Here is an 18,559-nt window from a genome sequence, read left to right as displayed (position 1 = left end):
ATGATTCTAGATTTCTTAAAGACTGTAGACAGGGTGCTTTAAAAATTTCCCTTATTGTAATAGTTTCTGGAGGTGAAATATTATCTTTCACTTGTATAGATGAAGAATGTCTAGTTAAAGAGACAAAACGATCCACTTCACTTTCTACACTATGATGAATTCCAGATAACATTCTTGATAATGATCCTATGGTCATATTCTCTTCTGGCTTATTCTGATATGACTGTGGAATATTGAATGACGGTCTCCTATGCAGCAGCTCTACTTTATCTGAACTCCTAATCTGTATTCAGAGTAAATAATGTTTCATTAATCAATCTTGGGATTGACAGGTTATTTAAATAAAACATTTTCCTTTTATTTAACAAGTATAAAAGGAAGCAATGTCCATAATGAGACAATGGGGGCAGAAATGAAAGCACTGATAATATTTTTATTTTCTTCGCCATACCAATACTTTACTATTTACCTTTGACTGTGCTTCACTCATATTTCTGAGGCTCACGAAATCAAGTTTTCTTTCTCCCATTCTATTCTCTTGAGAAAAGTTTTCAGTTAGGTTCAGGTCCTCAACAGTTAATCCTACATAAAAAAGAATTAAAAACGAAAAACATAAAAATAACTCTGCTATTATTCCAATACTTTAACTGTTAAAAACTAGAATCGAGTTTTAACTCATACAAAAGGTAGAATAATTATTTCCAAAATCCTTGATCCATATGTAGCCTCCTATACAACTGCCTGATTTAGCTCGCTTTTAATTAGATATTAATGACAAATACAAATTTTATCTTCTATATTATTCTTTTCCCATATTAATAAGCACTAAAATAGTTAAAATACACATATAAAGTAAACAAGAATAATGGATGATGACTAAATTGCTTAATACACTAATAAATTACAAAGTTTTGCCCATCTAGAAATTTTTGATGCATTGTACTATAGAGAGCATAATGCTGAAAAAAAAATAAAAACAAACAAAAACCCCTCTATTATTCATAGATGCTTGTGGGCTTGGGCCAAGTTAGAAAAAAAATTCCTTCTCTCTGGTCTTCTTACAAAAAAGGTATTAAATTTTTTAATAGGTGTTAGAAAACTAAACCAATTGTTCCCTTTATATAATGTAAGATATAACAAAACAAAAAAGATTTTAATTTTTATTCAATAAAACATTACTTTCATTAAGTAAAGAATAACGTACAAAGAAAGCTTCCAATGTATAGATTTTAAGGAAAAACAAAATATTAACGGTAATATATACTGACAAAAATTACTGCTTTATCATTACTAATCATAACATATTGGGACTGTCTAGAAATTAACATCGACTATACTGTAAATTTTTCAAAAGTCCATGATTCTTAAGATTGTTTTTTGTTCCCTTATTTTATTATTCTTTTAACTGTTGCAGATTTAGGACCAAACTTAATGACACTCATCATACACTCTTTCTCAGGCCATTATTTTCATTTATCAACCTTGTAGTAAAACCACAGTAATACAGGAATAATATTTCTAACATAGAGAAAATTACAGATCCAGACAATTTACTTTTCAATGACTGTTTTAAAGGTTTGGAATAACAGAGTATACCTGAAGTTGCAGTTCTTTTTCCTTTTTCTTGAGCCATTTGACGAATTTTTTTCTTTAGATCAAGTCTTTCTTCCTCTAGACTTTCAATCTACAAAGTAAAAATTATTAGTATTTTTCTTTACTTCAACCAGGAAAATAACCAATTGACTACTGCACTTGCCTCTTTCAAAAGAATCTGGTTTTCTGCTCTGTACTGCTGCTGTTTTAAACTTTTGCTATTTCTAAATTCAGTTAAATCAATCATTGTCTTTGGTTCAAGGCCTAAAATAAAAAGCAATATGATTAAAACCTTATTAATATTCAAATGAACTACAATAACTTCATACAGCAACTGGTTATCATCAAGCAACTGGTTATAATCTATTTAGCCAGCATCACTGAAGAATGCGGTATTTTTTGTGCAAGAAATTTTCAGATATTTGAACTGTAACCCTATAAGCCTAACCTTTATCACAGCTATTAATGGAGATCCTGACAAAGACATATTACAATGTTTTCCATGCTGGACTGTCACAGTGGTACTATAATGTACTAAGAACAGAAGCTTTGGAATAAAACAGAGTTGGATTCAATTTCCACTTTCAACTATTAGCTAGTTGTACAGATAATACTGTTTGTATATATGTCTGTATAAATGTATATATGTATTTCTTTTCGGCTTGTTGTCAGGGGTATAATAAAATTAACCCAAATAAACTATTAACAGCAGTGCTTGGCACACAGCAGTCATTATTAATATCAATATCAACTATATTATCTATTATGACTAGACTGATGCTCTCAGTGTGCCTCTTTCTTAACTTCCTATTACTAAGCAGCTATGCTCTGACAAACTCGATATCAAGATCGTCTCAAGCAATTATAAAGCAAGATTTGGGGCCTTTAAGATACAGAAAATCTGGGGTTTGCGAAAGCTACCTAACGACTCAGTTGCCTTTAGGAATGTCCAGGTTGAAGTTGGCCATGATCTGATAGGTCAAGTTGATTTGACTAAGTCTAACTTGAGGTCCTGGCATGACTCTCGGTCCTAGTTAGACACTTTCTTACAAATGAATAATATGTATAAAATATTTATTTTTCCTTTCTTTAGAGAATAGTTTTTACAGGTGATCATTTTAACGCTAGGAAAGCATTAACTGGTATTTAATAAGTATAATGAAATCATTATTTAGATTTTTACTTTCATTTTAAGGTAGCAATTTAGATTGGACTGTAATAACATTCAAACTAGTAATATTCACTAATGAACTATTTATTGACATCAATATATAAACTCTCAAGCTATATTTACTAATTATTTCTTAGAATCAATAGTAACCTTAAAGTACTCAACCCAGGTAAAACTTAAACAGTCTAAGTTATGAAAGTCAAGTATTTAAAAGTCTTAAAAAGGATTAAACAGTATTTTTAAATGTCCCCATGCATTCATCTGAAACTAGAGCACTTTGCAAACTAACAAACTATTTTTGTTGACAAAAAAAGGTTAATCTCTAATATGTGGTATTAACTTAGTAGACCTTCATTTTTTAAATGAGCAGTTATTATTGAGGAGATCTTGGACTGAATACAGCAGTGCTTCAGGTCTGCCAAACCACCATCCCAACCCCATCAAAATCCATAATCCCACTTCAATGGGAACAGCTCCACTTTTACTTATTTTAAATATTTTTATAGGAGAAATTATTTGAAAAAAAAAGTATCCAACTATTTAAAAATAATAAACAACAAAAAAATGACTCGACAATTAGGGTTGAGCAAACTACGTATCTTAAAGGATGACTTACCCATACGCTCTCTAAGTGCTTCATTTTCATCAAGGAAATCATTGATCTTCAACTCAAGTTTATTGATTTCCTTTGTCAATACTTCAATCTCTCGATCTCTTATTTTAATTTGGTTTTTACAATTCTTTATTTCAGTAACAGCATCTTCTAAGCCATAAACTCCCTGAAAAATCCACAATGTAATTCAAATATAACATTGTTTATTTGAAATAAATTGTCAAATTCATGAATTTGTTTTCTTATTAAGTCTGAGGGGACGTGCACATATAACTAAGATTTGTATCTGTAAACTGTGTTTTTTACTGTACTTTTAAAAACCAAATCCAATAATAATAATAATGAAAAATGCAATAGTTGAAATTTCCCAATACAGCATCCTAATGGCAAAGTGACTCAGAATATTACATATAAAACACTTAACAAAATATAGAAAAGGAATAGTAAGGGAGAATCAGCAATACCATTAGAATATGTAGGTTATTAGTTGCCTGACTTGGCAGTAATCAGATTTAAAAATATAAAAAGTACAAAATAAGGTTGTATTGCCACAGTAGGTGGCAAAACTGTCTCTGTTACAAATTTTATACAACTAAGCAGTGGTGTCCCATCTACATGGTGGTACAATGACACAGATTACAAAGAATCTAATCCTGCTGCCTCACCAAAGCTGATTATCTGGGCAAAATGCTTTAATCAAATGGTTTGAAAACAATTCTCCTGCCATAGAGTAAATGCTGCACATCAGTTTGAACATTTCAGTATAAATCAATTAGGATAATCTTTATCATGAGATACTTCTAGAATGTTTTTAAATGGTACACAGTAAATGGCACAGAACACTAACTGTAAGTGGCAAGAATAATTCTAAGCTCCTTGATTGACAAGATAAAAATACATACCGATTCATAATCTTTTAATCGCTTCAAAGTCTCAACTAGTTCTTTATCCTTTTCCCTAGCATCAGCCTCAGCCAGTTCAGCTGTTCTCTCAGCCTCTTTAGTTCTCTCTTCTAAAATTTGAACCTTAGACTGAATTTTCATATAATGAGTCCGCTGAGAAAGTGGTGAAGCTCCTACAGAGTAAAAATTAAAATCATGAATGAACTGAATTGACTACTTACTCCTATAAATCACTGGTTGCAATATGGGAAGCAGGAAAAGTGGTATGTCACTTTGAAAAGTTCATTTAATATTATAGTTTTATATTTGTAAAATAGCTTTGATTCAGTTTTATTTATAAAACTAAAAAGGAAATTTTAATAAAATCTTCTTAACTGAAAGGGCATGGGTTATAAAAGACTGGAAAACACTGCTTTACAAGGAATGACCATTGTGTCAAAGGCTGCTATCTGTTTCTAACAGTCTAGCACCCTTTTGTCCACTGTAATAGAACTATGGATTTTTAGCTGGACACATGGTCACTTGAAATAAAGACTAAATTTCCACTTACATTCCAGTAGCTAGGTGTAGTCATGTGACGAATGGGATATAAACAGAGAGACCATGTGAACATTTCAGGAAATGTTTCTAAAGGAGAGTGAAACTTTCTTTTCTCCTTCCTCCTTCCTGCCAGCTGGAATATGGACATCAGGGCTGGAACTCAGTCTTCTTAGAACATGAGATGGAAACCACATGTTCAGATAGGCAGAGCAACAAGATACAGGGTGCCTGGTATCTGGTATTTGTACAACTAGCACACCAACACTAAACTAGCTGCCTCAACTTTGATCATATCATGGAAAAGTACATTTCTATCCTGTTTAAACCATTGTTATATTTGATTTTTTTCTGTCACTTGCAGCTAAACTTACTGTAACTACTAGCTAAAAAGTCTCTACTTGTACATCTTAACAAACTGTTGCTAAGACCAAAATACAGTATTCCTATCATGCTAAAATTTTCTGACAATAGTCATTCTTAAACTCATCCATAACAAACATCTAGTGATTTATAGGGCATATACTTATAGTCACTGGACTAGGTAGGCAATGGACTAGTGTGGGAGATCACACGTTTATAAGAAGTGAGCCCTGTTCTCTGGAGCAAACAGCCTAGGGAAAGACTGTGACAGAGGCTACCCAAAATCTATTCTCCCTTTCTTCTGCCTGGCCCCCCGTAAAATATTACGTGCCTATTCTTCAGTAAACACTCTTTGCTTCTTGCCCCCTCTTCCTCTATCTCGCTGTTTGGGACGGGATGTGAGGGTAAAGTTCCATTTTGCATGAAGCAGATGAAGACAAAACCCTAGACTGTCTAATTCTAGACCAATACCCAAGTGAGAAATAAACTTCTATTTTGATTTTTCCACCATGTTTCAGATGCTTCTGAGAGCTAAGACTAATCCTAACCAATGAAGGGAGAACACCATTAACTGTCATATGCAAGTTAAATTCAAGATATAGAGTATATTCTAGTACATACACCTTCTGTGGGCTTTAGGGGTTATATGACTACGGACTGACAGAAGTGTCAATATATAAAACCTCTCCCTTATTTGATAGCAGAGATCAACCACCACTTTTTCTCCTGATGGCTGGAATATGCAAACCCCACAATATTAGTCATCCTTTTAAAACAATTTAAGCTACTGTCAAAGAATAATTCTAATACGTACATAATACAGATACATGTAGAAATAAGTATAGCAAGTGGGCCTTGATGCTGCTCGACCATCACTCTACATTTCTCTAGTCTGTTCATTCTTTCAGATGACCATTTCCTACCTTCTCTTTACTTCTCTATCCTCAAACTTCTAATATATCTGCCTCTCTCCTCACTTTCAGCTGAGAACCTTGCTTCCTCGTTCACTGATAAAACCGAAGCTTTCACTGTCAGGACATCTACCCAGCCACATCCAACTGTATCGGTACCCTCCACCTTTCTTCCTGTTACTATGGATGACCTCTCTGTGCTCCTAAGCCAACTACTCCACTAACACTAGATCCCATCCCACTGCCTTCTCAGAGACATTATTCCAGAAGTCCTTTTCTCCCTCCCCTGCTTTATCAATTCATGAATTCTTCCTCCTTAATGGATCTTTCCTATTAACTTAGAAGCATGATTATTTCTTACATTTAAAAGAGAAAAACCTTTTCTTTACCATTCTTTCCCCTCAAGCTACCACCCTATTTCTCTCCTTTCCTTCACAGAAGCAGTCCTCAAAAGTGCTCTATTTCATCTCTACCCATTTTCTCTGGAAGTAAAATGACCACTGCTAAACCCAGTGGTCAATTTTTAGTGCCCCTGTTGACCTGGCAGCAATGAATACAGCACTGAACACAGCTGCTTATGCTCTTCCTTGATGATATTCCACATGTGAGTTTCAGGACTCTACACACTTATGGTTTTCCTCCCACCTCTCTGGTCATACCTTCTCAGTCCTTTTGGTTGTTCCTTTTCATCTCCCCAAGTTCTAAAGTAAAAGCACTCCAGTGCTTAGTCTTAAGATTTTTCTTTTTAACCAACATTTTCTCCCTTGATGATCTCAGCCAGCTTCATGACTTCGACTACCATTTTTATGCATACAGTTCCCAAATTAATATGTTTAGCCTAGACTGTCCTCCTGAACCTCAGACTTCTATATACAAGCAATGACTTAACATTTTCACTCAGATGTCTAATAGGCATCTCACACTTAACATGTCCTGTTGAACTAAGAACCTGACCATCTCTAAACCTGCTCTTTCCACAGCCCTCCCCAGCGTTGAAGACCAAAAGTCCTGATAACTTTCACATCCTTTATCTGATCTGTCAGCAAATTTTATTTCTATCACCGTCAAAATACATCCAGAACGGACTAACATAACTCCACTGCTACCTCCATGCTTTAAGCTACCATCACCTCTCTCCAGGTTACTCCAATAGTCTTATAACAGGTTTCCCTGCTTCTCTCTTTACCACTCCTAAAGTCTATGGCTCACACAGTCCAAGTCAAATTACATCACTCCTTTCTTCAGAAACTTTCTTCGATGTCCATTCTCACTTAAGGCCCCATATGATATGGCCCCTCGTTACCTCTCTGATCTCATCACCTTCTACCGCCCACTTGCTCACTCTGCTCCAGCCACAAAGGCTTCTTTGTTGCTCCTCAAACATGCTCGGTACACACCTGCTTCAGGGCCCTGCACTTATTCCCACTGCTTAGGGACATCCGCATGGCTCACTCCCTCATCTTCTTTAAGTCTTTGTTCAAATATCTCCTCAGTGAGGCTTTTCCCTCACTTTGTAAATTACAACCACACCTGCAACCACACCACCATTATTTCACTTACACACAGACACACACATAGACTCACCCATTATTTTCCCTTTGTGTCTTATTTTTTTTTATCTTCAGCAATTAAAATAAATAGGTCCTGAACTTATTATGTATAATTTGCATTAATATGCTCCGGTACAACTATAGTATGTAATGTTTTGGAAGCATAAGATCACTGATGTTGTAAGGGTCTACATTCAAAGGATGTGATGAGTTAGGTAACATAGCATGACCCACGGTAGGGAGAATATGATAACATATGAAGCTGGGTAATGTTAATTCAAGTGTTGACAAGTGAATTACTTCTGAAAAATCTCTACAATGTTGCTACACTGATCAAAATTTTATTTTCTTCCATTCTTTGTTAATTACAAAAACAAGGATAAATACAATTATATCACCATTTTTCATTTCTTTTATACAGCCAATCTGGTAATAGAGGTTAATGTAATTTTCATCAGAGAAAAACTACAGAAAATACTGCCATCATTTACAAGTGTTAACACTAATAACATATGTATAGTAGTTAATAATACCTTGTACATTTTTTTAAATATGATAAAATTCAAAGAAAAATCAATAATATATCTATTGATATAATATAATTTCATTTTAATAAAAATAAAATATTTTGAAAACAATGGTATATAAAATAGCTATATACTTATAAAACACTGAATTACCTTTGTTTCTTTGGAGCTCATTTTTCAAATCTTCAATGATAAAAGTATTTTTTTCCATTTCTTTTGTATATTGTTCTACTTGCTCAGTGAGCAACTTAATTTGACTATCTCGTTCTTGTATACCCTATAAAATATTTTGCATATTATATATTATCACTTTATGAATATTAATGTACATTTTTAAAGTAAGGGAAAAGGTAGGTCTTTTGTTTTTCAGCAAGACTACAGAATATATTTTTTGTGAGTCAAACTGTGCCTTTTACTATTTTGTATACCTCAGCTGTACTAATCACTGCAGGAATACTGCTATCACTCCAGTACTTAAAAATGATATAAGGGCTAGCATTCTCACAAATAGGAATTCCAGAACCCTCTAGTACTTGCAGCTTCTTACGACTCCTTTTGTGTTATTTTTCCTCATCATCCATCTAACTCTATCTTTCTATCATTTTATGTTTATGTTTTACCTTGTGCTTTTTCCCTTATTCAACTTAGCTTTCACCCCTGCAGTACTTCATCCAAAAATCTTGTCCCTTGCAATTGTCCTTATTCTCCAAATACTTCCCAAATTTCCTTCTCTTTTTTGGACTATGACTAGAGAGCACAGTTGATGCAAGTGTAACTTCTTCCTATATGAATATATCTGCACTATCAATAAAAACAAAAATTTTATGCAGTACAAATGATAACCATACTTTAGCTTATTTCACATTGTACAGGATATTTCAGCATTAAGATACAACATAATAAACTTTAGCAACAGAGTATTAAGATATTTTTAAAATTTCTAAAAGTTTTTAATAGTTTCCCATTAAATAATTCCCAATCAAAACAATAAATGTATTATCTGCATCAACAGAGAAAAATACACAAAATATTTCTATTCCTAACTCTAAACTTAACTCTAAGTTTTTCTTGGGACTGGATGGTATAGGAAACTTCAAAAGACTTTATTATATACCTAAAAGTGCAAGTGACTAGGTTAAGCACAGGAGATAAGACATAGTTTGGAGTTTCACTGCCAACTTTAATAAAATTTGCTGATAAACCAAATTTTGAGAAAGTTTTACCTGTTGTAGAGCCATAACATTACTTTTATCAGCATCAAGCTGGGCATTTTTCAGTTTCTCCCTCAGGTTATGTAGCATTTGCTGATACTCAACAATTTCATCATCTTTAGAAGACAAAATTAACTAGAAATAAACAAAACAAGATCTGTTACATAAGAGGAAAATTAATAAACCATTCCTCATTTATGGTAAATACTTTAATACGTATCATTAGCAGATTTCAAAAAAATACAGGAAATAAATCTTTGAAGTGAGAAAATTTCAGCATCTATTGGAATGACTACTTTTCTTTCGTGCATACAACCTGAAGTTCAAACAAGAAATGATTCAAAAATATACACTGTATTTTTTGCTTTTTAAGAAATTCAATCTTTTAAACAATCTCAAGTTTTCAATAACCCATTCCTAGAACAAGAAGCTAGAAATACTTCCCTGCAGTTACAAAAAGTTTTGTACAACTAATCTCTTATGAAGAAAACATTAAAATGACATTAAGAAGCATAAAATATCTTGAATGAATGAAAGGTATCTTGCTGTGTTGTATGAAAGGAAAAGGCTAGCAGGCTAGCACTCCTCTAAACAAGAATGGAAGAGGTACTCAGCTTGACAACATGCATATGGTTAAGGCATTGCTATCTACTTCATGGCCTCTAACCATCATTTTTTAATAGTGTACTGCATATTTGAAAATAGCTAAGAGAGTGGATCTTCAAAGTTCTCATCACCAGAAAAAAAAAAAAACTGTAACTATGTATGGTTAGAGATGTTAACTGGACTTATTGTGATAATCATTTTGCAATACATACAAATATTGAATCATTACATTGTGTACCTGAAACTAATATCATGTTATGTCAATTATACCTCAATTTAAAAAAAATGAAAGGTATCTTGTGTTCTTTGCTAGGACCAAATATCAAAATCAATCTATAAATTAATTTATAAATTTAATAAATACCCAATAAAATAACTAAAATATTTTAAAGAACTATTTCTACCATTTGTATTTAAAAGCACATTTATAAGAATCTAAAAAACAGAAAAATAATGAGAGCAGCTTTTTCAAATATTTAAGCATAATAATTAAAACAAGTGTATGTGGTTAGAAAACAGATCAATCAATATAAAGAGGAGAGTCCGAAAATAAATTCAAATTCAATAGTTTTGTATGTAATAAAAATGAAACTGTCTTTCAGTAGGAAAAAATGAAATATTCAATAAATGATGTTTTGACAACAGAGTAGCTCCATTGCATCCATATCTCACTCTTCATATCAAAATAAATAATATATGCTCCAAAGATTTAAGTGTAAAAGATGAAAATAGAATTATACTAGAGGAAGATATGAGAAAACAATTTTATATTCAGAATCCTTTCTAATTATGATACGAAGGCCAAAAGCCATAAAAAATAATAAATGTATGCAATATAAAAAATGCTTCATAGCAAAGAATACCATAAAGCCAAAAAACAAGTGACAAACTAGAGAAATGTATTTGTAATACATACCACAATTACACTTGTAGCATTTATTCTAGACACACATTTTCAAAATAAATACACAAGGATATTCATTAAAACATTGTTTCTGACAGCAAAAATTGGAAACCTTTCCTAAACACCACACAATAGGAAATCAATAACATACCTATCTACAAAGAAAAATTACATTAAAAAGAACAAAGCAATAATATATGTACTGATATAAACTAATTCTTAAAAGATACTAAGTAAAAACAAAGTGCAGAAGATACCTTTGCTAACATCTCTCCCCCCAAATTAAATGATTAAAAACAATTCTTTTTCCTGGCATTAGTAAACTATGGCTCATAGGTCAAATCTGGCCTGCTGCCTGCTTCTGTAAAGGTTTATTGAGAAAACAGCCTTGCTCATTTATTTATATATTGTCTATGACTGCTTTTACATTATAATAAGAGTTGAATAGGTAGCTGAATAGGTACACCAGAAACCAAATAGTCTAAAATATTTACTCCCTGGCCTTTTACAGAGTTTCTTGACCTGATTGATTCTATAACCTTCATTTTCATTGCTACTGCTCCTGTTTAAAATATAGGTTACCTGAGTTTCCCACATGATAATTCCAAATAGTCAACAAGAGTTATGTGAACCTTGTTAGAGACAATGACTATAAGAGTGATAGCTTTCAAAATTAGAATTATTTATTCAGAATCATTTCAGACTTTTTTCAAAATATACAATCATCAAAACCCTAACTTCTGATATGGTAAGGCTGGGGGATATGGTTGGAATTAGAGTGGTGAGAAGGAATAGACTTTTGAAAAAACTTCTCAGGTGATTTTGAAAGATCCCTTTCCTTACTTCCATTCTTGATCCACTTCCTTACTCCCATTTCCACTGAATGCCAATACCTGATTAATCTAACATGGAAGGAGAGTCAAAAAAACTAAAATTAAGCCTGGAACTATATATAACTAATACATACAAGGTACCTATGATTTATATGAAAACATTTAAATTTTATTTATAATTATTTTAAATGACACATATATTTTGGACTTAGGTTTCTATCAGAAAATTTAAAGTTCAACTCACTGGTGTGGAATAGCTCTTTCAACAACAGATAAGCTAGAGGTCTACACAGGACAGTTCTTAGAGTTTTCTAGCTAAAACATCTAATAACACTTTTAAAAATGACTAATGAAAATGTCATTAACTAGTACAAGAACTTTAGAGAAAATTAAGACTAAAAAATTGAAATCTAAAATGAAAATGAAAAAGCTACTATAGTAATTGAAAAAAGCACCTTCCATTCTTCTACTTTTGCATTGACAGCTGCCATGATTGGATCATCCTCTTCATTTTTTGCTTTCAGAAGATCTGTAAGCTCCTGCACCTAAAAGGCAACAATTATTTCAAGAATTGTTGCAAATTAGTGTAATATATGCATACTTACTGTATATAAATATTTACACATATATTACACACATGAGAAACATATCCATGCACACACATAGACATTACAAATGCATCTTCATTATGGGAGCACTTCTATAGTTAAGGTGACCTTTAATAGTCTGTACATCTTTACAGCTGTATAATTATTTTTTGTTATTAGAGAATTATATTTTTAAGTATTACTCTATTTTTTAAACAAGTTTAATCACATGTAAGTAGCGAACAATATATTGGTTTCTATGATATTTAGAGTGTATTTAAGGTATAAAAAAGTAAGCTTGATCGTCCACAGGACTCCTAAGAGCCTTTAGTAGAAAATTTGCAGGACTGCTATCTACACATTCGTTCAGGTATCACCCATATACTCTATGTGGCAAGAATTACAAGATATATGTAAAGGGACTAGAGAAATATATAGAGACAAATATATCAGCATGGCAACATATTACAGTATAAGATGACATATTAGAGCATGAGACAAAAACTCATACCCTAGAAAGTTAAAGTACCTGCTAGCTGCAAATAAATAGTAATGAGGCAATAAGAAGCCTACCCAAATAAGTCAGTCTAATAGGAATTCTTACTTGAAGCCGGTAATGATCATTTTCTTTTTTTAACTGGTCCATTACATTATCTGTTTGGTGCACAACAGCTTTCATCCTATTATATTCATCAGTCATCTTCTCCATTTCCTGTACAGACTCTTCTAGATTTTTTCTCATTTCTTGATTCTGAAGCTCAATTTTCTCATTAGCTTCTGTTAAAGTCTAATAAAGGTAAAGATGCTACAGTTAAAAACAATTTAAGAAACCAAAATTTAAATTAAAACTAAATGGAGTCATAAGTGTCTGTCAGAGAAAACAGAATTCTTTATAGATATTTAGTAATTGTTGTTAGTCAATTAAATCAAATTAAGTATCAAGAAAAGTATAACTAAGAATCTCAGTTCTTAAACAATGCCCAAGATAGGTATATAGCAGGAATGAATTTGTAAGATCTGCAGCTTCAAAGATGCAATTTATTTCATGTTTTACAAACACAGTTGCAGATATATACTAAATATACTGAAATGTAGGGCTAAATACTAGATTTATATTATAACAAAATTAAAGTCTTATAAAGATCATTGCTTTGAACTGATTTCTATCCATTTTACCTGAATTTCATCTAGATATTGGACAAGTTCATAGTTTTTTTTAGACAACTGTGATCGGTAGTCACTGTCTTCTCCTCTTCTTGATAAAAGTGTTTCTTTTTGGGAATCTATTTGTTTTTGATAGTCAATAATATCCTGACGAAGCTGTTCATTCTGAAGGCAGATCAAACATAATATTGTATTAAAAAAATGATCCAAAGAAACAAAACTTCACCCTCTAAATAGTTATCTCAAAACACATCTTTAAAATTCCAAGCTTTCACCACCTTTAAAGCCTCACCTTTTTCTTTAGACGTTTGTTCTCCAGAAAAGGACAGGAAAAAGGTAATTAGAAGTGAGAAAGGCAATATATAATTAAAGAAAATAATTAGAAATAAAACAAAAAAGAGAAATGTTAGGAGAATGAGATTGTATAATCAAAGAAAGCCAGAATATTAATTATCAGCCAAAACAAAAAACATTTTGATTATGTTAAAAAGATAAGAACTATCAGGATAAACAATGTACAAACATTATTTGGCTCTGAAGAACCAAATAATAATCAGAATTTGTAAGATTTAATAAGAAACATAAGTTTTAAAAGAATGCTGGGTAAAATAAGAGGAAATAAGGCAGAAATCCAGTCATACATTCAGTTAGCAAACTAGCAAGGAACAGCGTAAAAAACAAAGTAAGATTTACCCACATAGACCTGAGAAATGGATGTAGTACTTAACGGCCTCATCTTTCAATTTATTTTCTATTTCCCTAAGACAAAGTCATATCATAAAATCACAACTCAAAAACACCACTTAGTTCTTGTTACAGAATTAATTTATGAAAACTTTTTTAATAAGTATCTTTGTTGAACCATCACAACTACTAAAATTTTTTACCAACCTCTCTCCTTAATTTGCTGTTTTCATTTTCTGCCTCCTCATTTCGAAGAGCCAACTAAAATAGCGAAAAACAAATAAATAAGATAAAATTCAGCAGTTCTATGTAATGCCAGGTTTTCAGTTCCTCTCCAATAAAGTAGAGAATGTTTAACTACTGAGGACTTCACGTTGACAGAAGACATTAGCAATATGCCAAAAGTGTGAAAACTAACTAAAGATTAGGAAGGACTAAGAAGGTTCAGTTTAAAAGATTATAAAACAAAAAACTCTAACCGAAGGATACAGAAAACAAAAACATTACCCTCTTCCCACAGCCTAAAACCTAATAATGAATAGTCTTCTGTCCAACATCTTCATCATTTTGCAGTTCTATTATCAGGGCTAGAATACTCTTTGCTCTCAGTGAGCATTAAATTACTTAGAAATACAAAGCAGTACAACATAATGCTTAAAAAGAAACATGGATGCTTGGATACTGGGTGGGGAGACTGAAAGGACATTATTGAGCCAAGAGAGGAAATCTGATTATGGACTATGTATGTATTAGATAACAGTATTAAACTGATATTACATTTCCTAAGTATGATAATTATATACGTAGTTATGTTGGAAAATACCTCTCCTTTCAATGGAAACGCCCTGAAATATTTAAGAATGAAATATCATGATATTTGCAATATTTAAGTATGAAGTATTCTGACATCTACAATTAACTCTCTAATGGCTCAGCACAAAAGGAAGGAGAGCGGAGGGGAGAGAAGGGGAGGGGAAGAGAAGGGAGTGGAGGAGAGGGGAGGAGAATAAGTCTGTATGTACAAAGCTAGTGACAGATAAAGCATATGTGGCAGTGTTAACTGGTGAACCTGTATGAAGAGTGTGTGTTTCTTGCTATCTTACAATCTTACAAACTTAAATAAAAAGTTTAAAGAAAGTTCATAATAAAATGCAATGTGCTATACAAATCTTAGAAGTTTACCATTATTATTATTATTATTATCTGGGAGTTAAGAAGCAGTCCCATCCTGTTTTGAATTGGAAAATTTTAACAAGAGGCATGTCAAGAACTTAAGGCTAAAGCATTTAATACTACTAATGCTCTTTTCCCTGGTTTCTGAAATATCACACTCTTGATATTTGTCCTTCCTTGGGCTGTTCCTTGAAGCACCTCTTCCTATCTCATTAGACATTTCCATACCTCAGACATCTGCCTTACAATCACCTCTATTGCTTCAGTATCTATGCTAATGACCCACAAATTCTTATCATCTACCCAGTGTCTCTCATGAGTTTCTTATCTGCAGTTATCCTTTCTGAATATGCCCACAGGGACCTCAAACTGAACATGTACAAAACAAATAATAAATCACAAACCTCCTAAATTCCCCTTGTGTCCCTTCTAAGTGAATGGCACTATCTACATTTCCAGTGGCCCAACCCAGAAAATTAGGTGGACTACCCATTCCTCCCTCTTCACGAACAACCAATCATTCATCATACCAAATTACATTTACATCTCTCAAACATGTCTATGTCCCCAATTCCCCTCAGTCACTAATTAGTCCATCATCACACTGACTTCGCATAAATGTCTCCTTTCTAGTCTTGGACCTCTTCAATCCACTCTCCACAAAGCAGAGTAAACTTGAAAAGTATGGGTCTGATCATGATATCCCTGCATTCAAGATTCTTCATTGGCTCCTTTTAGAAAAAGGACCAAATTCCTCAGGTATTGGCCTTTGCTTATGTCTCTAGAGGATCATAAATGCTAAAGCTGGAAAGGTAGGGTAACACAGTGGATAAGGGCACAGAATTTAAGTAAATCTGGATCAAATCCTGGCTTTATCACTTATTAGTCATGTAACTATGGACAATTACCTACCCTTTCTGTGTGTTAGTTTCTTCATTTGTAGCCTAGGGGAAATGTCACCTCTCTCATACAATAAGTATCAAAGAAGAATGAATCAATGCATATAAAGTATCTGACACATAGTAAGGATGTTACACTAGCTATTTTTACCTATATTCCCGCCAGAATGAATAACTGTAGTTCCCTGAATACATCATGCTGTCTCTTACCTCTAGGTCTCAGCAAACACTGTATCTTCTACCCGGAATCCCTTTTCCTTAACCACCACCTACATCCCATTCCCTCTTCCAGGCTAACTCTTATTTCAGGTCTCAGTTTACAGGTCACTTCCTAAACCTCAAGACTGACTTCGGCCTACCTCCCCAGAGTACCCCAGAGCATTATGTACCCCCAGAGTATCACATTATCTTATGTTACCCTTGTTATGACAGTGAATGTTGTGGAGAAGCAGAATAGTGTTGCCCACTGTATCCCTGGTATCTAGCACGGTCTCTGGTGTGCTATAAATACTCTGTAAAACTGAATGACTGGCTCAGGGAAAAGAAGAAATTGCTAAAGCAACTCATATCCATATTTTATTTCAAGGAATCTAGCAGGTGGAAAGGTACGTAAGCCACATATTCAAGTTGTCTGTGTGTGTGCACCTATGAATAAAGGTAGTAGTCTAAGATATGAATGGATATGATGGTTCTCATAAGCTAACAGTATGTGGTATCAGTGGTGAGACGCTGACTAACACGTGGGCTAGACAAAAGAACAACAGTCCCGAAAAACACATACACAGACATCTCCCTAAGCAATTCTATTACTGGATACCATAGGTTGGATCCTTCATGATTAAGAAATCCTGTTTCACTGAGTCTACTAAACAGATAATCCTCTAAGAGCTTATTCCTATCCTTTAGGTGGCATCAATCCATACTTTTTCCACTGCAAAAACTGTACAGATAGCTCACTTTTACCTGACTTCCAAACTACATAATAAAACAGATACATCAAGAATGGGGATGCTTTCCCTTACAAATTAGTCTATGATGAGTTCTTTTTAAATAGCAATGCTACCTCAACATCAATGTCATTTACTTAAAATTTATAACCATCTATCCAAGAGACCAATGGACAAAATAAGATTATGAGGATGTGATACAACATTGACCTTATAAAGGACACATAGAAAAAGCTTCTAGACACCAGATATGGGGCAGTTAATACATGTAGGCACCAAAGTTTGTACTAAGTTCATTGACAGCTGAGGCAAAAAAAAGAAAACATACCGTTTTCTGACAGGAAATACAAACTTACCTACAAAAAAATAATTTTTTCCTCAAACTAAATTTAAGTGAATATTGCATGAACTATTTTATAAATAACAAGTATAATATAAGAGGTAATAATAAACCATGCTGGTATAAAAGATGACATGTCATGGTTTAAAATATGAACTGATTTACAAAATGGTGAGATTAAAGCTTTTTAAGAACCTACATATTACATGTTTACATGTACATAAGTGAGGTACACCTGAAAATAAAAAAGTTGATAATTATTGAATACATCATTAAAATATTAATTTCCAAGTCTATTACTAATATAAATACAAATAAATATATTTTCCCCAAAATATATTATGAAAAATAAGAAAATCAATTGTTTTTGAATGCCTATTAATTTCTTCATACCAATATTCCAGATCAAATCATAAACTTTACATAAAGAATTCTAACATCTGGAAAAAAAAGTACTTCCACATATTAACAATTAATCTTTAGATCATATCCATTCACTAGATGTACCTGATCCATTATATTTTAAAGACATGATGACAATATGAGCTGTGATATAAAACCTTAGAAATGAGCATACATCAATTCCCACAAATAACAAACATAAAAATTAACACCATTGCTAATAATTATAAAAAGCATAAACAAATGGTGTTTTTCAGTAACTTGAACAGTTAAGAGTCATTGAAAAACTGTGCCTTACTTGTTCATTAACTTTCTTTTCTTTCTCCAACTCTTTTTCCATGTCCTCCAATTCTCTATCTTTTTGTTCTAATTGCTTTTCAAGTTGGCGAATTTCATCACGTAAAAACCGAGTGTCACGTCCACCTGCAGAGTGTTGTGCCATCTTAAAGAAATAAACCAAAAGTCTAAATTAATTCCATTATATTTGGAGACTCAAATGAATCAACAGCAAACAATTTTATCATAATCAGCACCAGATGTTTAAAATCATGTTGCTTAAGAATCTTTTTTTTTTTTTTTTTATTAAGCTTATTTAAGCTTTAGTTCACAGGCTGACACCTGTTAAGCTCTTCCTGAGCCACC

The 18,559-nt window shown here is 32.8% G+C and overlaps 1 protein-coding gene and 1 non-coding gene across 14 annotated transcripts in view; one reads left to right on the top strand and one right to left on the bottom strand.

Annotated features, from left to right (window-relative positions):
- The window catches only part of CEP290 (centrosomal protein 290), an 84,273-nt gene that overhangs the window by 60,883 nt on the left and 4,831 nt on the right, over window positions 1–18,559 (bottom strand). For 12 of the 13 annotated variants that reach the window (XR_009054763.1, XM_057742390.1, XM_057742393.1 and 9 more), the window contains 12 exons: window positions 18,216–18,359; window positions 14,364–14,417; window positions 13,485–13,637; window positions 12,913–13,095; window positions 12,177–12,266; window positions 9,391–9,513; window positions 8,321–8,444; window positions 4,280–4,452; window positions 3,381–3,543; window positions 1,757–1,857; window positions 1,597–1,684; window positions 470–582 (listed from right to left, as the gene is read on the bottom strand). Coding sequence is in view for 12 of the 13 variants with exons in the window: in XM_057742390.1 (XP_057598373.1) it covers window positions 470–582; window positions 1,597–1,684; window positions 1,757–1,857; window positions 3,381–3,543; window positions 4,280–4,452; window positions 8,321–8,444; window positions 9,391–9,513; window positions 12,177–12,266; window positions 12,913–13,095; window positions 13,485–13,637; window positions 14,364–14,417; window positions 18,216–18,359 (1,509 nt within the window). In the remaining variant the exon portion in view is untranslated. Of the gene's footprint in view, window positions 1–469; window positions 583–1,596; window positions 1,685–1,756; window positions 1,858–3,380; window positions 3,544–4,279; window positions 4,453–4,829; window positions 4,971–8,320; window positions 8,445–9,390; window positions 9,514–12,176; window positions 12,267–12,912; window positions 13,096–13,484; window positions 13,638–14,363; window positions 14,418–18,215; window positions 18,360–18,559 lie in introns of those variants that run through there. The other variant, XM_057742402.1, reaches the window with a different exon arrangement.
- On the top strand, window positions 9,926–10,056 carry LOC130857942 (U6atac minor spliceosomal RNA). Its single transcript, XR_009054936.1, has one exon. It is a non-coding gene; the product is annotated as a U6atac minor spliceosomal RNA (small nuclear RNA).

This window comes from Hippopotamus amphibius, chromosome 7 (assembly GCF_030028045.1).
Source record: "Hippopotamus amphibius kiboko isolate mHipAmp2 chromosome 7, mHipAmp2.hap2, whole genome shotgun sequence".
Taxonomy (NCBI): Eukaryota; Metazoa; Chordata; class Mammalia; order Artiodactyla; family Hippopotamidae; genus Hippopotamus; species Hippopotamus amphibius.
The sequence above is the reverse complement of the archived record's forward strand: the minus strand, read 5'-3'. Positions and strand labels throughout refer to the sequence as shown.